The 24,820-nt window shown below is 42.1% G+C and overlaps 1 protein-coding gene across 6 annotated transcripts in view; it reads left to right on the top strand.

Moving 5' to 3' along the window:
• ENOX1 (ecto-NOX disulfide-thiol exchanger 1) overlaps window positions 1-24,820 on the top strand; it is a 550,763-nt gene that overhangs the window by 364,776 nt on the left and 161,167 nt on the right. For all 6 annotated transcript variants that reach the window (XM_078070327.1, XM_078070326.1, XM_078070323.1 and 3 more), the window contains 2 exons: window positions 21,023-21,196; window positions 22,400-22,606. In XM_078070327.1, the coding sequence (XP_077926453.1) occupies window positions 21,023-21,196; window positions 22,400-22,606 (381 nt within the window). The remainder of the gene's footprint in view (window positions 1-21,022; window positions 21,197-22,399; window positions 22,607-24,820) is intronic.

Here is a 24,820-nt window from a genome sequence, read left to right as displayed (position 1 = left end):
GGCATAGAGAGGCTGAGGCATCTCTCCTGGGACAGACTGGTGGTGAAGGGCGCAGCCGGGACGCCAACACCAGCCGCCCGCTCCCCTGCCCAGCAGTCTCCCGGCGTGTTGCTGGGCTGCACCCTAGAGTGGCAGCCATCCTGTTCGGGGACATTTAACTCAGACATGAAAACACGTGCTAGAAGGAGAAGAAGGAAGATGCCCAGAGTTGAGTGTCATTAACCCGCAGGGTGGTGTCCGTAAGGAGCAAAGCCACTGCCAGACAAAATCCATGCCTTCTGCTAACAACAAGCTAGCTTTGTATTTCTTTCAGTAAAGAATCTCCACAATGCCAGGAGAATTCCTGTCGATGGTAAGGTGTCATTTCTTGTTTTGCCGTGAACGCTCTTCTGTAATCGCAGCCCTAGAAACACGAGCTGCAGGAGAGCAGGAGGGAAGCCTTTGTTGATAGTACCGTAGGGTCTGTCGCCTTTGAGTAAATAAATAGACCTTATTTATTAAGCATGTAGGATTTATTTAAAATACTAACTCTAACGGAAGCAATAGAAGGATATATAGATTTCCCATGGATTGTAAACCTCAAATAATAATATTGCAATATTAGCAATCTAAACGAGCTTTGTCTTAATACTCCTTTTAGCACCCAAGATAATGATGTTTCTCTCCTCAATTCTATTTTAATCTGAAATACAAACAGCTTAGGCTTTGCTTGCCTTGAATCATGATTATGGTGAGGTTGAGCCATCTGTGTTTTTCTTATTCTGCTCATAGCTCCAAGGAGAAGTCTCCAAATTGAACAAGTTGGGAGGATTTCTGTGGAGTAAATTCAAACATACAGTGACATGTAAAACCCTGCAAGATTTTATGTTGCCTGGGAACCTTTTTCTCTCTTGGATTGAGTTAAGAGTGAGAATTAATCTCACCCTGCCAAATCATCTACAATTTTCACAACCTTTTGAGGTCTGGAGCCATGTTTCATGCCAGATTTTGCTCACTTCGTGTATAATCCCCAGTCTGCTTCTTGTTGACTTCTGAGATTATAAAATTGACTGTTTGTTTAAATCAGGATCTATTAAGTTTCTCTCTTGTTGGGACACTAAAAAGCTTTACATATGCACAACTCATGTTTTTAAGTTCACATCAGGAAGAACGGCCATGCCCTCCTATAATGCATTCCCTGGCTGAGACCAAGACTTTGGATAGATTCACCTTGACAGGGCTTACGTTTACCTAAAAATCTGTTGTATTTTATAGCTTCAAAAAGTATAATTGACTTACCATAAACTGTACATGTTTAAACTGTATAATTTGATAAGGTTTGACATATCTGTGCACTCGTGAAATGCTTACCACAATCAAAATAATGAGCATATCTATTATACCAAAAAGTTTTCTTACTCTTTTTGTCATCTCTCCTTCCCACCTACTCAACTCCCCAGGCAAATCCTGGATCCTTCTGCCTGTCTCTATAAATTATTTTGCATTTTCCAGGATTTTATATAAGTGAAATCATATGGAATATACTCAGTATCTGGCCACTTTCACTCAGTATAATTATTCTAAAATCCATCCATGTTGTCAAGTATATTGGCAGCTGAACAGATGGTGAAAGGGACATCCTTGGCCTGTTCCTGATCTTATAAGGAAAATAAAATTAAATATGAGGATACCTGTAGGTTTTAAGTACATCATCTTTATTAGGTTGAGGAAGTTTCCTTCAAATTTTAGCCTTCTAAGAGAATGGATATCAGAATTTTAAAAATGCTTTATCTGTGTCTAGGGAGATGATCATGGGTGTTTTTTTCTTTCTCAGTCTGCCACTTTGGCAAATTACATGGATTGATTTTTTTTATGTTAAACTAATCTTGCATTCCTGGGATAAACCCTACTTGATCATGATATATTACCTGTTATGGAGATCATGAGATTCAATTTGCTAAAATTTTGCATGGAAGTTCATGACAGATATTGTCTGTAATGTTTTTCTAATGTCTCTGTCTGGTTTTGGTATCAGGGTAATGCTGGCCTCATAAAAGAATTGGGACGCATTCCCTCCTCTTCAACGTTCTGGAAGAGTATGTATAATAGAATAACTACTATTTTTTCTCTAATATGTAATTTCTACTAGAGTAAAATTCCCCAGTTAAATCATCTGGGATTGAAGTTTCTTTATGGGAATGATTTTAACACAAATCCCATTTCTTTAATAGGGGCTATATAGATTATTTTTCCTTTAGTGATCTTTGGTAATTTGTGTCTTTCCAGGACTCTCTTCTATCATCTACATTGTCAAATTTACTGACATAAATGTGTTCCCAGTATTTCTTTATACCTATAATTGGTATAGTACCCATAGTTACGTACCCTCTATCATGCCTACTGTCAGTATTTTTGTCTTCTTCTCCTTCCTAGGGCTGACTGGAGGTTTAGGACTTTTATTGATCTTCACAAATAACTGGCATTTGGGTTCATTAAATTTCTCTATAATTTTTCTGTTTTATATTTCATTGACTCTTCCTCTTATGTTTACTAGTTCCTTTTCTGCTTATAATAGGCATAATTTGCTCTTCTTTTTCCAGTTTTTTAAGGTGGGAGCAGAGTCAATGATTTGAGAGTCTTTTCTAATACATTCATTTAGTGCCATAAATTTCCCTCTAAGTACTGCTTTAGCCACATCCCTTGAGTTGTCATATGCTGTTTTTATTTTCATCTAGTTAAAAGTACTATCTATTCCTCTTTCGATTTCTTCTTTTCTTACAGGTTATTCAGAAATATGTTATTTAGTTTCCAAGTATTTGGTGATTTTTCCAGATGTCCTTCTGTCACTAATATCTAATTTAATTCCACTGTGGTCCAAGAATATACTCTGCACTTTTTATGATTTGTCTTTGTGATTTTATTGAGGTTTGCTTCAGGCCCAGAATATGGCCTGTCTTGGTAAATGTACCTTGTACACTTGAAAAGAATGTGTTTTCTGCTATTGCTGGGTGAAGTGTTCTTAAGTGTTAGTTAGGTCAAAATGGTTGATAGTGTTATTTAAGTTTTCTCTATCCTTATTGATTTTTTTGTTCACTTGTCCTAGCAATTATTGAGAAAGGGTTATTGAAATCTCTGTTAGTGTGGGTTTGTCTATTTTACTTTTCTGTGCTTTCAGTTTATACTTCATGTATTTTGACGTATTATTCAGTGCATAAATGCTTGGGGATTGTTGTGTTCCCTTGGTAAAATAAGTCAGTCAGAGAAAGACAGATGCCATATGATTTCACTCATATGTGGAATTTAAGAAACAAAACAAATGAACAAAGGAAAAAAAAGAGAGTGAGCCGAACCAAGAAACAGACTCTTAACTCTAGAGAACAAACAGATGGTTACCAGAGGGGAGGTAGGAGAGGGGATGGGTGAAATAGGGGATGGGGATCTTGATGAGCACTGAGTAATATATAGAATTGTTGAATTACTATATTGTATACCTGAAACTAATATAACACTAATTCCAGTATGTTAACTCTATTGGAATGAAAACTTAAAAAATAAAATAAATAGGTCTCTTATAGGCAGCATGTAGATGGGTCTTTTTAAATCTAATCTAATAAATTTTGCCTTTTAATTAAGATATTACTTACATTTAGTATGATTATATGATTGGGTTAAAATAAGTCTTATTAGCTGATTTTATTTGTCTATTCTGTTCTTTATTCCATCTTTTCTATTTTTATGCCTTATTTTCAATTATCTTGTAGGAATCTGATTTAATCTCTTTTGTTGGTTTTTCCACTTTTTGTATAGTATAAGAACCACAAATAGTATAATTTTATTTCCCCCTCTTGTCCTATGTTATCTGCTGTCATATATTTTATTTCTACATATGTTATAAACCCAAAATACATTTGCTTTTTCTGTCAATTATCTTTTAAGTAAATAACAAAAAGTCTTTTATGTTGCACAACATACTTACTATTCCCACTGTTCTTCATTCCTTTGTGTAGATTAAGATTAAGATTTACACTTTATATCATTTTTCTCTGCCTAAAGGGCTGCCTTTAATATTTCTTATTGTGTGGATCTGCTGGTGATCGATTTTTTCAGTTATTATGTCTGAAAAATTCTTTATGTCATTTGCACTTTTGGACATTGTCACTGGTTATAGAACTCTAGGTTGACATATTTTTAAATTTCAATTCCTTTTAAGTGTCACTCTGGTGTTTTTTGGCTTACATTGTTTTCAACAAGAAATCTACTCTCGTTGTTATCTTTTTTTCCCCTCTGTACATAATACATCTTTTTTCTCTGGATACTTTTAAGAATTTGTCTTTATCACTGGTTTTTACTGGTTTTAAGTAACTTATCGTGGATATGTCCTGGTATAGTTCTCTTCAGGTTTCTTGTGCCTTATATTCTTGAGCTTCTTGTATCTGTTTATAGTTTTATCAAATTTGGATGATTCAGCCATTATTTCTTCAAATATTTTTCTGACCCTATCTCCTTTCTTCAGGGAACTTAACTACAAGTATACAAGTCTGCTAATAGTTTTCCTACAGATCTTTTTATGCTCATTTTGGTGTTGTTGTCATTTCTTATCCCTGTGTTTCATTTTGAATAGTTTCTATTGCTGTGTCTACACTATCACTAAATTTTTTAATTAATATCTAATCTGCTGTTAATTGCTTGCAGTATATTTTCATCTCATACAGTGTAGCTCTCATCTCTGGATGTTCAGTTTGAGTCTTCCATGTATCTCTTTAACATGTTCACTCTTTCTTCCACATTCTTGAATATATGGAACACAGTTATGACCATCTCAATATCTTTGTCTACTAATTCTGTCATCTGTGTCATTTATGTTTTGTTTGTATTTATTTTTTTTCCTTATTATGGGTCACTTTTTTTTACTGCTACTGTAACTAGTAACTACAAACGTGGTGACTTAAAAACAAATTTATTATCTTACAGCACTGTAGGTTAGAAAGCCTCACTGGTCTCAATCAAGGTGTCCTCAGGGTCGTATTCCTTTCTGGAGGCTCCAGGCTCTGTATTCCTGTTTGCTTCCTGGCCTTTTCTAACTTCTTTTTTTAAAAGATTTATTTATTTATTTTTGAGAGAGAGAGAAAGAGAGAGTGCACACCCATGGTAGGGGAGACAGAGGGAGAGAATCTTTAAGCAGACTCCCTGCTGAGTGTAGAGCCCAGTGTATGGGCTCCATCTAATGACCAATGGGATCATGACCTGAGCCAAAACCAAGCATCAGACGTTTAACCAACTGAGCCACCCAGGCCTTTTTTAACCTCTAGAGGCTGCCTGCATCCTGTGGCTTGTGGTTCCCTTCCATCTTCAAAGCCAGCAATGGCTCTCACATTAAATCACTCTGTCTTTCCTTCCTCCCTCCTCCCCTTTTAGGACTCTTGTGATTATATTAGGCTCCCTGGAATAATCCAGGGTAGTCTATCTTTATTTTACGGTCAACTGATTAGCAGCCTTAATGCTATCTTCAGCCTTAATCCCCCTTTGCCACATAATAACATAGTCACAGGTGTAGGAATGACCCTCTCACACCTGGTCATTTTTCAGTGGTTGCCAGACATCTTGAATTTCACCTTGTTAGGTGCTGGATATTTTTGCATTCCAAAAAAAAAAAATTCTTGAGGCTTATTATAGGACAGATCTAAGTTTACTGGAAAGAATTTGAACATTTTGGGGCTTGCTTTTTTGTTATGAGAGACCAGAGCAGCGTTTAGGTCTAATTTTGCCCTACTACTGAGGCAGTACCGTTATGAGTATTCTACACAATACCTCATGAATTATGAGACTTTTCTATTCCAGCTGAAGGGGACATGAACTCTTCCTAGCTTTTGTGATATCTCTGGAGTGTTCCTCTAATCCCTTTGGGTGGTTCTTCCCCCAGCCTTGCATAGTTCCCTCACATGCGTACACTGATTCATTCTCTGAGCTGTGTGCATGTACATGTGTGCACACGTGTACACGTGAATGTGTGCGTGCGGTTCTCTCAAGTACTCTGCCCTGCACACTCTAGTGACCTTGGCCTTCTCAAACTACCAACTATATCTTTAATCACGGAGACTGCCGGGTCCCTCTGGGGTTCTTCCTCCCTGGGCCATAGCCTGGAAACTCTTTTTTGGCAATAATCTTTCCAGGCTGGGCAATCCTATGGCTCGACTTGTTTGTTTCTCTTCTTCTCTCAGGAATCATTATCTTGCATTGCCTGAGATCCAATATCTGAAAACTATGTTTCATATATTTTATCTAGGTTTTTGGCTGTTTGAGGTGGGAGAGCATATCCTGTGTCTGTTACTCTTTCCTTGCCAGAGGTAGAGGTCAAACATTTGTTATTTGCCACATATTTCGTTTTGATAAGGGCAACAGTGATACCCAAATATTTAACAATTGCTAGGACTTGGGCACTGACCAAACAGAACAGATAGATGCCGGCCTTAAACAGCGATATGTCCATACCCATGTTTACCAGCTGAAGGTCAGTTCTGTGTAGTCGTGAGACCTGTAATCCATCCAACTCAGGGATTTGTCACTGACAGTCCTGATGAGACAAAAAGACCTTTGCAATAAGACTCACCTGGATTTGAGTTGGGACTCTGACATTTCTAGCTGACCACGTGACTTAAATTTCCTCCATTCCTTAATTTTCCCTGCACTGTGGTAGTAAAGGTAAAGTGGGGTAATGTATGTGAAGGTGCCTAGCATCCTGCCTGGCACCTAGAATACTCACTAGCAATGAGAACCCTTCCCCTTCCCAAACCTTCCTCCGTGATCCATTTGGATTCCTCAGTGCTCGGCCAACAACAGAGTTTTACTCACAGGGCCGTCTACCCGGGAGAAAGAAAGGACCACACCCCTGAGCTCTGCCTGTGGGGGAGGGGAGCCCAAAGACTCCACTGTGAGGCGCCAGGGAAGGGAGAGCGGGTGTAGTGATCATCACAGCAAAAGAAGCCTCCCCGTCAGGCTGGTGTGAAGTGGGTCCATGGGAGCTGGTATCTACAGCCGTGGGAGAGGCCCATGCAAGGCACGCCAGCCCTGCCCAGGTGTGGAGAGGGGTAAGGCAGGGCAACAGGTACCCAGATTCAGAAGGGTATGGCGGAGTCAGTCTGACCTGCTTCCTCCCAGCTCAGACCTCTGCTCCTTGAGGTGACAACAATTCAGAGCTGTCCTGCCGTAGTCCCTTGACAAATGGTGGCAAAGGGGGACAGTGTGAGGGACACTTTGTAGGACTAGATTTCTCTGACGTCCTCCTCAAGGATTAGGATTCGCCTCTTACATATATGACTTTCTCTTCATAATCCACTGCGAGTGTGTCGGGCAGGAGCTCTGCACATACTGTCTGCCCTTTCATTCATTTTAGGGTACTTTTCAACAAACTAGGGTATTTTTTTTATTTGTCACTTTCATTTTCTCTGAAAGTTTCTGTCTCTCTGGAAGCACAAAGCTCAGACATTTGTCTTCAACCTTTTTGTGTCCCAGCACCTACCGCACACCTGAGCGTAAGTGCCTGCTGATGACAGACAGTATTTGATGACCATGTCATAGAGTGCTTTGTCCAAAACATGGAATAAAGATATTGAGCAGAAAAGGCCCCAAGATAAATCCTCCTGATACACACTGGATACATCCTGCCAGTTTATTCGATTTTATTTTATTTAAACTTAGCTCTGTTTGTTCAACAAACACTTTCTGCCCGAAATTATTCACATCTCTCATGCCTCTGTCCCATCACTCTGTGATGGAAGAAAGTTAACTACCTGTGATAAGGTTTTCAAATTCTTTTGACTGACTTTCCAAATGTATTTGAAAAAAAAAAAATGTAATGATCTGTCATTGTTATAGTAAAAAAATAATAACAACACTAATTGACTAAGGGTCTGAATGCCCAAGCTAACATTTCCATTCTGGCGTTTCTGGCAAATGTAAATCCCCCATTCAGTGACAAGCAGATCTAGATTAGGGAGGCCTTATACTCTGTCCCTGACAAATCTGTACGTTGTAACCTCCACACCATGGGCACTTCTGATGTAAACGTAGCCTGAAGAAAGCCTGCTGACCCAGAATGCTCTCAGTATTAAGGAGAGGAGAAAAATATGTAATGATATAGCCAAAGGAAGAGAAATAAAACACCCCGACAGTCCTCTGCCCTCAAAACGTCATTTGATAAATGCAGTAAAAATGACTGCCCTTGGAAGTGTGGCCCCAGTCCCAAGGAACAGCTGCTCTCTGACTTGGCTGTGTATTTACAAAGTGCTCTGTGCTCCGGCTTGAGGACACAGTGGCTCAGCTAGAGAGATACTTTTAATGAGGAGGGCCACTTGTAATTCAGAGCTTGCACAGGCTCTTTTCGGGCTGATGGCACAGGTGCTGAGTATGCGTCCCGAATCTCGCTGCCACTTTCTAATGCAGCTATGTGCCCGTGTGTCTGTGTCAGAGTGCACTGTGCACGTTGGGCCACGGATCCTGACTTAGCTCCGTGCCCCCTGCATCTAGCACATTGCTTAGCAACTTTGTAGATGATTAGTAATGTGGAACAAGCGAATACCTCAGAGGGACCTAAGGCAGCATGCCACTCAGCTCCTCAGTTTTTTCAGCTATAAAACTTAGTGGATGACCCTAACATGGAGAATGGCATAGTTTTATGGAGACCGTGTGTTCCATGAGAAGAGCAAGGATATACCGCACACACGTACACACACACACACCCATTTTCGCTCCTTCTCCTTCTCCCTCTCTTCCTTCCCCTCCCTCCTGCCATGTTTGTATATACTCCAAAGCTCAATAATATACAGAATAATATATTGAATTCTCTTTCTGCACAAAATTAGCACTTAGCACCATTGTGGAGCCCTGGAGACCTTTGCAGTAGGAAAAATCCTAACTATAATTTACATCTGTGTATTGATTGATTTCCTCGTTTGTAAATTGCTGGCATACAAATGCCCATCAAATAATTGGCATCCGTAATAACAATGCAAAGTGGGCATGGAAGGTTTTAGCCTTACATGGGAGGCGAGGAACCTCAGGTGGATGGGACCAAAGCCCAGACAGGGTGCATCCTGGTTCTTTGCCTGTGTGCCATGCATGTCTGCAGAGCACGGGCAGGTGGGCTCTCATCACAGCCAGGATGGTGGGGACCATGGTTTGCTTCTCCTCCAGATCCAGTGATGCTGCTGACAGACGTCTCTTGTCTCCCCAACCTCCACTTCCTTGCTCACCTGCAAAGCGGGTCGGGGTGGGGGGACCTTGGAGATATGTGGTGAAAACTAGCTTATTGAAAGATTGAAAAAGGATTTTGAAAATAAAACATTGCATAAAGGTAACAGTTCAAAACTGGATGCCTCTGAGGATGAGAAGAAGATGTAGATCCCTGAACAAAGAACAAAAACATTCTTTGAATTGACAATTGGACGGAAATATATGAATTGTAAATGAAAATCTGGGTAATAGTTTCTGTTTTTAACATTGCACGCTCCAGGAAAAAAACAATGTTTGGGGTATGTTTTTCATGTGGGAAATGAGTTCTCTTGAGTTTTTCATACCGAGGGGTCAGCCCTGTGGGGGGAGACACTACCACAGTGTTTTGATGAACCACTGAGAAACGCTTCTCAAAGTTCGCTGTACTCAGCCCAAGAGGCCAAATTTGGTGCTTGAAACATTCCACCTTCGTTTACTTCTCTGAAAAATTATCTACTGGAATTACTGAGGGTGTTTGCCAGAAATGACAGCCTATTGGAGAGTAAGACTTGGCCTTGATGCTTTCTAAATTAAAATGCATATCAACAGGGGCGCCTGGGTGGCTCAGTCATTAAGCGTCTGCCTTCCGCTCAAGTCATGATCCCAGGGTGCTGGGATCGAGCCCCACATCAGGCTCCCTGCTCAGTGGGGAGTCTGCTTCTCCCTCTCCTACTCCCCCGCTTGTGTTCCCTCTCTCGCTGTGTCTCTCTCTGTCAAAAAAATAAAATCTTAAAAAAATAAAATGCATATCAACATATAAATAACTAAATCTGGCCAGGGTCTCAGATGTAAGAAAGTATTTTTAAAATGTGGTGCTGCTTGACTTTAATTTATTAAAAAGGTGTGTGTTTGTAAAGAAGCTTAATAACATAGACATATTCACTGAAATTAATAGAATAGGATTGCAATGGAAAAACCAAGTTTAGGGGGAAACAGCTATGCCAAATGTGAGTGAGCCCAATTGGTGAACTGGGTATAATACCTAATCTTGGCAGAAAAAGCAGAGAGCAAACAGCTCTGAACTCTGTAATTCTCATTTCCAGACACCGAAAAACATCATGGGCCGTTGGGGATAGAGGGGAGTCTTTTGTTTTTTGTTTTTCTCCTAATACTAAACTGTTGGAGAAATTCCTCCTATGACAAAACTATATGGCACTGCTTCATTAGTTATATATAGAAGACCCTCCTGATTTCCACCCAAAGAATTACTTCTTTAAGTCAGAATAGATAATAAAACATTAATTTAGAAGGCAACAGAAAGTTGAGATACGCCTTTTTTAAGAAGGAGGGACACTAAGGTAATACTGAATCACGTACGCTGTGTAGCAACAGGTGTGTACAGGTACACGCACAAATACAATACTCGTGGTTCGAGTGACAGCTAGTACGTACCGAGTACTTCCCCTACGGGGCGCTCTTTTAAGCCCTTTATATATTTTAACTCACTTAGTCCTCACAACAAGCCTATCAACGTAAATATATTTTTAATCCTCTTTTGGCAGATTAAGATCCGAGGCGTAAAGAGGCTGGGACACTGGGCAGGAGAGTGAGCCTGCCTTTGAGTCCAGGACTCAGATGGTCTCTCTCTCTCTCTCTGTCTCTGTTGCTGTCTCTCCCTTGGATGTCTCTTTTCTTTCCATCTTCAACTCTTATTTCTTCCCAGTTGGTTGTCCTTGCCCACACAGTTGAGTGGAAAAATTAAATTAATATTAGATCAGTCTATGATTTTAAAACACACGACCTGAAGTTTCCTTTAGGAGCACTCATGATGTGTTTGCTTCTAAATGAGGTTCTATTTTCTCTCCCAGCCGACAGCTATATGCTGATCTTATTTAAAGAGACCAACTCTGTGTTGCTTCAGCCCCTTTAAGCAGTATGTTTAAATTGAAACTTATATAAATTGTTTAAAATAATATGATGTGCATGTTTTCTTGGAAGCTAAATATTGAATAAGTTTTTCTTTGTTCTTGTTTAAATTTATGAGATGTTCCCTATCTCCCCAATGTCTTTGTAAACTAAAACTAAGGTGGATAAATAAAATCAAAAGGTTAGCCCTTGCATTATTATCTTGGGAAGATGCAGGTTTCAAAGGGAAGATCCCTGTGTAGACATTCACACACTGTGAATACCACTTCTGCAGTCACGACCACTGACTACAGTGGGCTCTCCATCAATATGATGCCAGGCTGTCAGCCTGACTTCGAAGAAGAACAGCTCTGCGAGTGAGGAGGCATTGAATGCCAGAAAGAAATGTGTTGACATAAATTAGTGTTTCAATATGTACTCAGAGGGTCCCTATCCTTAAAAAGATAGATGGATAAGTAGATACTTAAGAATTACAGAGTGCTGCTTTTTTTTTTTTAATTTTTTTTTTTTTTTTTTTAAGATTTTATTTATTTGCGAGAGAGACAATGAGAGACAGACAGCATGAGAGGGAGGAGGGTCAGAGGGAGAAGCAGACTCCCTGCTGAGCAGGGAGCCTGATGTGGGACTCGATCCCGGGACTCCAGGATCATGTCCTGAGCTGAAGGCAGTCGCTTAACCAACTGAGCCACCCAGGCGCCCCAGAGTGCTTCTTACATGCTTGACTGGATATTCAAAACTATTTTCCACGATTCCACCATGTTTCACCTCTACATTCTGTGCCATAAGGCTGTCAGTGGGTTCAAAGCAGAGAACACCAACAGCCTACTCAGTCCTTTTTGTTCTATCATTATGTAACAGTCCTGCCGGACAAAGTCACATAACATGGTACAGAGAGAAAATTAATCTTCGGCTAATGAGATGGGGATGTGAAAAGAAGTTTGAAAGAAGTAATTTAGAGGCCCCGATTAGGGCCTATTCTTGTGGGTCTCTTGTGGGCACGGCTGGCTGCTCCCAGGTTCAGGGGTGTGAGAAGGGCACGGAGGGGGGAGACACAAGCTGCAGCCTCTGGGCATACAGAGCGGTTTTTGCAATCCTCCAGATGAGAACTAATAAGAACCCACATAGCAGCGGGCACCAACGCAATAATGGAGAGACCTTTTTAAAGCTAGGTCTGTCTGAAAGGTTTTGGATGTGACCGGATGTGGTTGCCTACAGCTTTTAAACCAGCAACTGAGGAAGGGGAAGCTTTATTGAAAGAAATAGGCAAGGCCTGAAGTGACTCACTGTCCAGGCGGAGGGCAGAGGGCCTGGGCACTCAGTGGTTTGCTGTGGAGCGCATTCCGACACGAGTAAACACAAGTGTGAGCGTACCAGTAGGCCGAACAGCAGAGCAAATGACTTAGCATGGCTTCCAACCGAGCAACTCAGAGAGACCCCCCGTGCAGGGAGAATTTGGCCTTGGCCCTCAGAACTAGAAATCAACAAGAGTTCGGGAGAAGTAAACGTTAGGTGGAAGGAGTCTCTATAGATTTGTCTAAGAGGGTCGTCTTTTCTTCTGTGGCTGAGTCTGACCTGCAAGGAGAGATCAGAAGCGGTGGGAACTTAAGAAAGAGTTGTCTTAACCATGAGAGACGATGGACTCTGAGAAACAAACTGAGGGTTCTAGAGGGGAGGGGGGTGGGAGGGAGGGGTTAGCCTGCTGATGGGTATTAAGGAGGGCACGTACTGCATGGAGCACTGTGTGTTACACGCAAACAACGAATCATGGATCACTACATCAAAAACTAATGATGTAATATATGGTGATTAACATAACATAATAAAAAAAAAAAGTTGTCTTGCCATTGTATAGATGTTGAGGGCTAGGGAGGGAAAACTCAAGACAGAAGGAGATCCTAAGAAAAAAGGTTGTGGAAAATCCAATGGAGAATGCAAACTCTTTTATTTAGTTTTAAAACATCAACCGCAAAGTTGCCTGACAGCATCCTGCAGAGACACGACATAGGTATTTTAGTCGAAGGAGGTCATTTGATGCATGTCAACTCCATGATGGGACTGCCAGGAAGACGCATGCAATGAGCTGATGTGACGCTTTCAGTGCAGGCCTGGCACAAAGCAAGCATTCGAGTGTGGCCACTGTTTTTTAGTCATAATGTACCAGGTCAGCCACAAGGACCCTTCAGAATCAAGAAGGGTCAAAAGCACTGCTAATCCTATAGGTCAGATTCTATAGGGCCTATTTCTGGGGCTTCCCCTAGACTGCAGAAAAGGTGGGTTTTAGAGGAAGTCACTTATGGATGCGCTAAGGGAAGCAGGGTCACTGAGGCTGGGCTGGAGAAGATGCAGGTGCTCCTGTGGGCTCTCTTCGTGGAGCTGACCAGCAGCACTAGGACAGAGAAGCAGGCTTCTGACAATAGCCCAGGAGAGCAGAATAAGGACAATGGGTTTAGTACAGGATATCAGGTCCTGAGGCAACAGAGGAGGGGTAAATTTCTCGCTGTGAAACAGAAAAGGGAATGGACTGCCTTGGGAAGTAGCGAATAATCTGTCATTAGAAGGCAGAATGGGCAGATGTTGGGGAACTCAAATGCACAGTGGTGAAGCAAGCAGGATGCCTGATCTTAATTGCAGCTCCACTTTTAACTAGCTGTGTCACTTTGGGCAGTCACTTAACCTCTCGAAGCCTCCGTTTTCTCATCGCCCAATCAAGAGTGTCGGACTAGGAAATACTCAAATCTCTTGCAGCTTTGAAACTTCACGATTCGCAGTGAGGCCCAGTGTCCTTTGCTTCCTTGTCAAGGTGAGCCCCTCCACACCTGCCTGGCATGCGCCAGCATGGTTTTTAGGCCTCAGCTGTGAGGCCCACTCTGGCTGAAGAGTGTGTTTCTGCAGGTCCAGAAAACAGAGCAGCTTACTTGGAGTGTGGCGGTTCAGGCCTCTGTACTGAGCACTGGTATCAAATTCAAATCACCCAGACCCCAGTGTGAGGGAACTTCACAGAACCTTTGATGGGCTTTTATTTCCTGCTCACTCCAGTTATATTTGGTTTTCAAGTGCATGCTCCGTGCACAGGTGGCTGGAAAGACCTGGCAGCCTTCTCTCAGCAGTCATTGCTTCTCTGCAGCAATTTTGGTGAGAAGTTTGGAAATTCTCTTCACTTGGTGCCGTGTCATAGTTTCAAGCATGGACACAAATCTCCCCACTCAAGTCAACAGTACTTAAAATAGCTGTCGACGGCTGCATTCCCCCGTTCTGCCAGCATTATATCCCCAGTCAAAGGAGACAGAGGGTTTTATTTATTGCATGAGGTCTTTGTTTACACCGTGAGCGCAGCCAGGCTCCAGGAGCTCACCTTGGGTATACATCTTGCGTTTAAATAGAAAACGTACCTCACCACCTTTGGATCTCTTTAGAAAGATCACAAAAGCATTGTCAATGTTAACTTTCTTAGATTCTACTTGAAGGCATTCACTTATAAAGTACACTATAATGTTAACTTATAATCTGTGGGGTTGATTTGCTCTTAATAAATATGTAGCCATCTTCAATTTGGGTTTTTTCACAACGGGAAAATGTAAGAGCGATCCTGCCTCCAGGGAACTGGTTTTGAATATTTCTTCTAAGAGAACATTTAGAAATATCTTTTGTATTTATGATTCTAATAAATATATTTTGAGGATACCTTTTTTTTTTTTTTAAGATTTATTTATTTATTTGAGAGAGAAGCACAAGAGGGAGGAGGGGGTTGAGGGAGAGGAAAAGAGTGAATCTCAAGCAGATTCCATGCTGAGTGCGGAGCCAGATGTGGGGCTTGATCCCGTGACCCTGAGATCATGATCTGAGCTGAAACTAAGCGTCAGACACTTAAGCGACTGTGCCACCCAGGTGCCCCAAGAATATCTTGTCTACACACCCATAGAAGTCATCCTTTTTCAGACTCAGGTCAGCTGTCACCCCCTCCAGCATTCCTATCATGACCCTGTCCCCCTGTATCAGTTTCCAGAACTGCCTTAACAAAGTACCACAAACCCTGCAACAGCTTAAAACAGAAACGTTATTCTCTCAGTTCTGGAGACAAGATGTCAGAAATCAAGGTGTTGACAGCGCTGTCTTCCCTCTGGGACAGAACTGGGGAAGAATCTGTTGCGTGATTTTCCCTTCGTTTCTGGTTTTTGTTAGCAATTCTTGGTGTTCTTGGCTTGCAGCTACGTAACTGAATCTCCGCTTCCCTTGTCACATGGCCTTCTCTCTGTGCGCCTGGGTCTCTTCCCTACTTGTGAGGACACCAGTCATATTAGATAGAGTCCACCCTATTGAGTATGACATTGTCTTCTCTTGATTACATCTGCAAAGCCCCTGTTTCTAAATAAAGTTACATCACAGGTACCAGGAGAGTCGTGACTTCAGCCTCTCTGTTCAGAGAGACACGATTCACACCATCACACCTGTACCCAGACCTGTGCCTCCCTTCTCTGTGCGTAGCACCTCCTATTTAAATGTCTCACAACAGTTGTCATACTGTATTGTCATTCTCTGTTCAGGAGTTCTTGCCGCCAGACTGTCACTTCATTGAAGGAGGGACTCATACGATATCTTTACAGGCAAAGTACGTAGCGGAACATCCAACACTTAGTAGGCACTCAGCTGTTTGTCAAAAGAAATACTTCATCATCATCGTCATGATCCTTTATGTGTCTACAATATTAATAAAATTTATATAAGGTTATGTAAATATTATACATAAAATACATATTTATTAACATTGCACATAAGTGCTACCATGTGTTGTGTACTGGCCATGTGCTGAACATTATGTTAAACACTTAAGATTTTTTTTTAAGTCCCACCTAATCCTCACAAGAGTATTACAATTTAAATATGATTATCCCATTTTGGCGATATTATAAATGAGGCTTAGGAAGATTCAGTGTCCTAAGGTTGCACAGCCAGTGTGTGGGAGACCCAGGGCCTGATCACAGGTACATTTGATTGCAGATTTGGGCCCCTAACACGTTGATACACTGCTTTCACACAGACTGTGCTCTCTGAGGCTCTCATTCTGTGGAGGTGGGAAGTCTGGTGTTCATGCTCACATTTACCTGAAGAAGACATGGAAGCCCAGACAGGTTAAGGGACCAGTCAGCCTTAGTGTCCCTCAGCTGTTGCCCAGATCCTTTTAGCTCGAGTTTACCTTTTTAAAAACTGCTTTCCTTTGTTGATCATGAAATGATTTTTAAGAATATTAGAGAAAAGAAGGACATGGAATGAAAAGAAAAGCATTTACTTTGTGAATTTAACTGACATTGCAGAAGAGTAGAGTTGTCGATTGCAATGAACAGAATGTGCCCACGTATCACGACGTAGTTTCTCTGTCCAGTGATGATGCATCATATTCGGAGGCAGTGATTCCTCTGGAGAAAGGAGAGGAGCTTCTACATGTTTCTTAGAGCCCCTCCAGCCTGTCTGCCCCAGCCCTCGGAAGCTTGGCATCTCCCTGGACTCAAGTTCCCGTCAGGGCCTCAGGTACAAGGAAGGGGCCCTGGGGCCCTGTCTTCTAAGACTCAGCATCCAGCTGGGCTTGACTCAGGTCAGCCTGTGACCCAGGCCCCAGGACTGATAACTGGGGTATCTGCCTCCTTCCATAAACCCTAGGCTTTGGTTCTGGTGTCTGGATCCTGTCTTGCTTCTCCAGCCTGAGTCCCAGCTCAGGTAACCTCCTTGACTGTTGGTTTCTCTCAGCCTCACCCTGTTACATTGCTGCCAAACTTCTCTTCCACCTGGACTGAGTCAGAACCTGGATCAGGGTGGTTCAGGCCCAGTGACCTGCCGATGCAGTCCCCCAGTGACGCTGGCCTCCCCGCTCTTGTGTTTTGTCTGCTGCTAAGGATCTCTGCCCAGAACTAGACCTACTGCTAACCTTTGGCCTGATTACTGCCTCTTCTCTCTTATTATTCTCTAGGAACACGGTGCCCTGCCTTCTGGGCCTCACTTGTTCCTGGCACTGACAGCGTACCTCTGTCCCCCAAGCCTCAGCCCAGCCCAGCATCCACACTCACGCCTAATCTAGTTAGGCCTGGCCTTGACCAAGACAGACCTCTATTGCCTTTCTTCCAAGTGGGGTCAAGTTCTCATTTCCAGTAATTAGACTTCAGTGAGGCATTGATGGGAAAGGGCAGAAAGGGGGCCAGCCACTGCTTGGGGCAGTGGAGCAATGGAGGAGGAGGGGGGGGTGCAGCATAGCTGGCAGGAGGCCTCTGCCCAGCAGAGTGCACATCTGACCTTCGCTGGCTGCCATCCCAGTGAGAATAAAGTCAGAATGCACTAACTTGAATGGCAAGGTCCCTTCTCTAATCTGACTCCCAGGGCCCCTCAGGACACTGGTCACAGTGTCTTATACTCACCATGCTATAGCATGGACATTGATTAGAGTCCCCCAGGCCTATCAGGCTGTCCCCGGTCCCCGGCCCGTCTCTTCCTGGGCCATGCGGTGAGCCTCAGTTTACACTTCTCAACTCTTCTGCTCAGTTTGGTGCTCATCCTTCATGTTCTCCTTAAACACAGTGATTTTCCCCAAGTGGGGACCATATTACAGTTCCTGACCCCATATCGCGGCAATAGTATGTGCCCAGGAAATGCCGAATGAATGAACGAAAGAAACCGTCATGCCTCTTAACGTCCTGAACACGAAACCCTAACCTGCTCTCTGCACCTGGCTCATCTAACTGATAAAACACCTGACTACATATGAATCAGGAAGCAGGTTTTTTGTTTCTGGTTATGTCTTGTCCAGTAAGCAGGTTTTTTGTTTCTGGTTGTGTCTTGTCCAGTTGGGAAAAGACAATGAGAAAGAAATACTTGCTGATCTTTGGCCTTGATGCCTCTGTCCTCGCGGTCTGCGACACAGGGGGAAAGCTGAACAGGGCTGCAGTCTTGGAAATAAATAACACTTCCTCTTGTTTAAGTATAATTTCTCAAAGAAAAGTTCTACTCTGTACTTAATTGGATTCTTCCTTGCTGCAATTTAAGCCTTCTTTCTCCTTTCCCTGAGTGGAATTATAACTCGTTATCTCTGAAGTTCACAGGGGCAGCTTTTCTAAAAGCAAGACGAGGAACTGACTCTTCGAGCTTGCATTCTCCCCTCACCTTTGTCTTCCTGTGCATGTGTCTTTCTCAGACTCCCAAAAAGTGTGCATTTGCTTTAATGAATTAGTACATAATAGGTTCCTGTGCTATTTGAGAAAACAATTTCCATCTGTTCATATATTGTTAAAAAGTAATGGGTTCTTATTTTTAAAATAAAAGTCTAATCGTTCCCTACTTCCTCTTCTCAAATACTGAATCTCAGATCCTTTGAGGTCCAACATAATTTAAGTGTTAATTCCTTTCTAAGCTCTTTTCAAGCTACTGCACTCACCATGCAGATTTCATTAAACCTCAGAGTCTCTTCATATTGATGTCTTGGAAAAGGCAAAGTAACTCTTGCTCTATATTAAAATATTTTGCTCAAGAGTTGTGTGTTTTGTCCCCATTTCTAAAGATGTATTTATTTATTTGGCCTTCAGAAAGGAAACAGAAGTCTGTTACAACTAAAAGAGAATGCAAACGCTGGGCTTCTAATCTCATTTGTGGGCAACATTCTGGTTATTGTAATTCACAGGGTTCGCTGTCCTGAGCAGTTTTAGCCTTAAATCACCCTGTGTTGGCAAACAACAGTGAGGGCCAGGCCAGGAAAGAAACAGATGAATCTTATGCACGGAATGAGATTAAATAAAGGCATACGCATGCCAATATTTCAATTTCTAATATATTCACCTTGAAAGCCAATCTGTTGTTTCAGTGATGATGACACTGAAAGCCATTCTGTTCTGGAACTTCCCCCTTTAGACTTGGCGTCTGGATCAGAAGGATACGTATTGATTTTATTTTAAGAGCAGAGTAAATTTTTAGTAGTGACATATATCAGGTGAATGATCAAGTCGGGTCATTCTACATGAGACTTTAAGGTAGTCAAAAGAGCCATGTTTACATTTGGAGCCAGAGACCGAGGCCCTGGGGTGGACACTGCCATTTGCTTTGTGATGTTGGGGATTCTACTCAACTGCTTTATGCCTCAGTTTCTTTATCTGTAAAATGAGAATAAAACCTGTGAAACTTTATGAGGATTTTAAATGAATAACCAAAGTGTGAATCTTGTCCCTGTCACTTCCCAGCTTTTATGTCTTTTCTATATCACTTGTTTTGAGCAATGTCAGCACAGAATCCTGGAATACTGTGCCCCAAGAGATTATTCAGCCTAACAGTCCCATGTTACAGATGAAGAAACTGAGAACCATAATTACAGAGGAAGTACCTAGAATGTCAAGGTGACTCCTTTGAATGAGAATGCATATTTGGCATTTATATTTACATTTTTTTTTTTTTAACAAAACCAATATTGAAAAAAAAACACCTCATTTTATTGAAGTCATGCTGGTACACTCTCAAGTTAGATGGATTTCCTAAGAAATGGGACAGCAGTCCTCTTGGGCTTATAGATCAGGATCACCCTGCTTATTCTGTTCAACCCAGAGGAAGAGCGGAAATATCCAGGGTATAGAGGAAAGCTATCATAAGCCTTTTCCCAGAAAGGAAAAGTTTTTGCCGGTGCTTCATATGCTCTGGAGTGTCTTCATAAACAAAGGGTATCCCTGTCACTTCATCGGCCTCTGGGCTTCTCCCACCTTTCAGCACAGGTAAGCAGAGTGAGGAGGCTGAGGCAGAGGCTGTCCGTGAGAGCCACAGATCAGAGGGGCCGGGAGGGAGGAATGGGAATGATCTAGGAGGAGGGGGGAGGAAAGATAGGAGAGTAAGAAAAGAAAAGGAAGTTCATTGCGGAGGGTCACAGTGGCTACTCCTGGTGGTATCTGTGCCGTTCTACCTGAACATCATCCCACCAGCAGTGAGAATGTCTGCTTTCTGCAAACAGAAGCACTCTCTGGAGAGGGGTCCCTTCCCAGCTACTCTTAGACACGCAGTACAGTATTCTAACAGTCCCTGCTTGTAAATAAATCTGACTTACTTAGGAAAAGTAAATCCCTGCATATCACCATTGAAATTACTTGTTTCATTACCACACTAAAAAAACAATTCATTGCTTATATTGGAAAACCCATTCTTTTGGCCCCCTTTCATTTTTTTATACAGAGCGTAAATTTTTTTTTTTTTAATAATAGGGCATAAAGATTTCAGGAGGGTTGGTCAATTATTTATTTGTTGATTGAATTATAGGAAGAAAGTGTGATTATCCAATGGAATGCAGAAGTGTATACGGCTAATTGTGTGCCTACATGTACTTAACCCAACCATAGTAATCACTTTGTTTTTTGTTTCCTGGGGGAAATAGGTTAGGTCGGACCTGAATGCATCATTACAAAGTATGCACATATAAATTGAACTTTTCCAAATCTAGGTCGCTTGGATAAGAAGGCTCTTTTGATAAAACCAGATTGACAATTAGATTCACAGGGCACTTCAATGTTAAATGATATTCTTCCCACATTCTGGGTCATAAGGCAGCGAGCGTAAACAATACACCGATGTTAAGAAACAGAATCACATTCGCAACAATAGCAAAGCTTCATGGTGCGTGGTTTTCCACTTTAACATGCTGTGTTCTGTTCTGCCATGTTAATGTTTTAAGTGATATAATTTCCTTTTCATGTAGTTTTAAGTTCATCTTTTATTTTCTCTTTATCTTTCTGGAATAGCTTTCTATGATGCTACATCTTATGCCGGGAGAAATTCCTAACCAAAAAAAAAAAAGAAAATAGAAAGCGTAAAGTCAAATAATCTTTGCAGGAAAACAGCAAAAATAACAATGAAAATTGATTTAAGATCCTCCAGCCAAAACGTTATCTTGTGTACTTTACAGACTCAATCTGTGTCCCAGGCTTTGATCCAGGCCTCAACATGATGACTGGGATCACCCCCATTAACCCAATGATACCAGGCCTGGGGCTTGTACCACCCCCACCGCCAACAGAAGTGGCTGTCGTCAAAGAAATAATCCACTGCAAAAGTTGTACTCTTTTCCCTCAAAATCCAAGTAAGTGATACCTGTGAGAACTACCTGCTCCTCAATTTAAATTTCTTTCTTTTCTTTCTTTTTTTTTTAATGTAGCATTGCATGCACTTTCAGATGTGACTCAGAATCCTTCCACATGGATGCACAAAGTGGGGATCCATTTGACATGATGCTTTTGTCTCTAGATTAGCACAGATGTATGGGGCTATGTCCATGTGTTCTATCCAGGAGCTGAATTGACATGGTGAAGCCAGCTTATGTGATGTGGGGATACATACCCAGCATTAAGAATCTTTTTGCATGCAACGAAATCTAGCAGTTGCTGCAGAACATAGTGTGAAATATGTGAGCATTTCCATCCATCTTCACAAATGTGGGAGAAAAACTCTGAAATGTGCTTTGCTAGGTGGAAAATTGAATTAATTTGGCAGTTAGCAATTTTGGGGGGAGCCCGCATCTCAGAGTTCCTGGGCCAAATGGCATTTGCTTGAAGGAAACATACATTTGATGAAATAAATGAGCCAGAATTTTTTTTTTTAATTTAGTTTCAGATACTAAGTTTATGGGCTTAAATAGCTAGAATTTTTTTTTATTCATATTAATCAGTGTTGCCTTTTTGAAGTGGACTTTTCAGGAGATTGCTTTAGTAATCTACATATAAACTAGGTAAAATGTTGTGACAGTATACATTTTATCTTTTCCTACAGCCTCCCCCAAATGTAATCGTTGGCTTATTTAAATGTGAATAATAAAAAAAAAGTGTCGTTTTCAGGCCCCGGTGTTTCCCCAACCGAGCAAGTACTACGCATGTTTACAGGTCCTGTTCTCTGCCTTGCTGATCCATTATCCCGCAGCAAGACAAAGCAGATAGCAAGCCCAAGTTTTCCATCATGTTGTCATCTCATCATGCTTTGTACTTTGTGAAGTTTTTTTTCCCCCATTTTCTGGGCTTCTGTATTATTAAGGGGAAATGAAATTATGCTGACATTGGCTTTATCTCTGTTCAGGGACAAGCTTAGCCACCCTGTGTAGAAAGGACCACAGAACGTAAAGGTTGGGAGGAGGAGGGGAGAGGAGGTAAAAACATCAATGTGAGTCGGTGTAGACATGTATCACGACTCAGGGTGGAGAAAGTTACTCTGCGAGTTTCACTTTCGCCAGGTGAACCAGGAAGAGGGCAAAAAAATAAAAGGCACACCCCTCTGTTTCTGTTGTGACTATTAGATCTTCCTCCTCCTTCCACAAGAGAACGACCTCCTGGGTGTAAGACCGTGTTTGTCGGAGGATTACCAGAAAATGCTACTGAGGAAATTATTCAAGAAGTCTTTGAGCAGTGCGGTGATATTACAGCCATTCGGAAAAGCAAGAAGAATTTTTGTCACATTCGATTTGCAGAGGAATTCATGGTTGACAAAGCCATTTACCTTTCCGGTACTTTGCATTACATAAGGGGTATTCGAGGCATTTTTGTTATGTTTTGTGATGTTAATAGGAGCTTATTTCCCTTTTGCCTTAATGCACAATAAAGTCCTCACAGTTTGGGGATGGAAAAGGAGGACCTCTGCCTTTTCCCTTGGCTGCCAGAAGCTGTATGTTAAGTCTGTGAGTGCACTTCGCGGCAGGAAGGGTTTCCCACCACCAGTCTTCAGGAATTCCATCGAGTTTCTAATTAATGTTCTCAAGTGCTTATTAGATAAAAAGCAATATTATGAATACTGAGGACCATTATTATTATTATTGGATGTAATTCCCTGGGGGAATAAAATACTCTCTCAGCATAATTTCAGTTTTTCAGAGTGGTTCACTTTCTAGACCCCAGGGTACCAAATCAAGATCAGTTTCCTTGCAGAAAGTAGTCCGTAGGTCCTAGGGGAAGACCTGATATCACTGCCCAATTGCTAGTGCATTTAGAGTGGGAAAGCCTACCCCAGGATACCTGCTTCTCGGGTGCCAATTGATAGGGAGATTTTTACAGATGTTGAAATTAGACCCAGTGCTGCCTGTGGGTGTTGGGGCAAGTGCATGGAGGCTGTCCTCGAGGCCTTTGCCAAATCTGAGAACTATAGATCTGGTATTGGTATGTGGTCTTAGAGAAATGTGCGCTTAGAATCAACTCATTGCCATTCCCTCACGCTCTCCTTCTGCATGTTTCAGTCTGTCACTCAGCACACCACCTCCCTATTCCTGAGGCAAAGCTAATGAGGGAAGGTGAGAAAAGAATAGGAAAAAAAAAAACCAACTCTGAATGCTACTGCCAGGCTTACTTAATTTCTGCAGGCAGCTCTTACTGCCATGGAATTCCCTTGCAAACCCCAGAAGCCTTGGGGTTATTCCAGCACTGCTGCAACTTTGCTGAGCCCAGGCAGTGCTATGGAGAACTTTAAAGCCCTTATTCCAATAAAACCTTACAAAGCGGGGAGGGGGACCTGAAAGCATTCTAAAATAGAGATGGAAGACGAACATAGAAAAATTATTTTACAACACACAAATAGCTATGTGTTTTACTTGTCATGTATTCTTGGGCCATAGCTTCAGAGTAGTCTATTACACAGTTGGGGATTCTGTTGAGTGCGTGGCATTGGGTCTCACGTGCCTCAGGCAAGATAACCTCTCTCTGGCCTCCATTTTCTCATCTGCGAAATTGAGGTAGTAACAGTACTAACTCATAGGATTATTATGAGGAATGAATCAAAATAATGGATATTAAGTGCTTAGCAGGGCACCTGCAACAATAGGAACCATTCAGCAAATGGATGTTTTGAACACAAATATCCTGAAGATGGTAAAGAAAGACTGATGCTCATTTCTCACAGACCTGCCCCAGGGAACCCGGATTGTAACCACGGCTCAACCATAAAACTATTTCTTTACTCCACCTGATTAAACGAGAGGGTTAGAGTAGATCAAAGTGCTTTTCAGCTCCAACATAACACAAAGTTTAGACACAATCAGAAACCCTGTGAGACATTGCCAAAGATGAACAGGCCCAAATTTAGGCACGGGAGAGGTATTCCTGTATTTATTCCTTGACGCTAGGCTCTTTCCAACCAGGATCCTGGTCCTGCTTCTGAGCCAGATGCCTGATGGCTCCTTGGTCTTCCCCTTTGCAGCAGGAGGAGCCCACAGCAAAGGCCTCACCTCCAGCCTCCCTGCCTGGAGGCACAACGATCAGCCACCCTGGGGAGGTTGTACATCAGTCCAGGGAAGATCTGAAAGGCTGATTAACTGGAGGGGCAGGAGGGAAGGAAGGCTGCCCGTCCTGTGTGTTAGCTCCTACAAGCCCATACCCAGCTGGAAGGCCTAATTTTAGGACTGTGTTCACAGTTGAAGGCCAAGCTAATTTTAGACTCAGCCTCATCAGGATCTCTTTTAAGGCCTTAATGATGATGTTTTGGTGAAGGAGAGGGTACTTTTTAGAACCAGAAATATCTGAAAAGTGATGCTCTGGACACGAACAGAAGAAAGACGCTTGGCCAGTTAGGGCCGCTGGGCAGCCTTAGGCGGCATTTCCTGCTCAGCTGTTAGTGTATGTCACCGTGGCCTGCTGACTTGTTAAGTTTCTATGGCCCAGAACCAAGATACACTCTGCTTTAGCATGAATTCTGCTCATACGTGATCGATGTATGCGTTTTTGATAGGTATTAT

The sequence above is a fragment of the Halichoerus grypus genome, chromosome 4, assembly GCF_964656455.1.
Source record: "Halichoerus grypus chromosome 4, mHalGry1.hap1.1, whole genome shotgun sequence".
NCBI classification, from domain to species: domain Eukaryota; kingdom Metazoa; phylum Chordata; class Mammalia; order Carnivora; family Phocidae; genus Halichoerus; species Halichoerus grypus.
The sequence above is the reverse complement of the archived record's forward strand: the minus strand, read 5'-3'. Positions and strand labels throughout refer to the sequence as shown.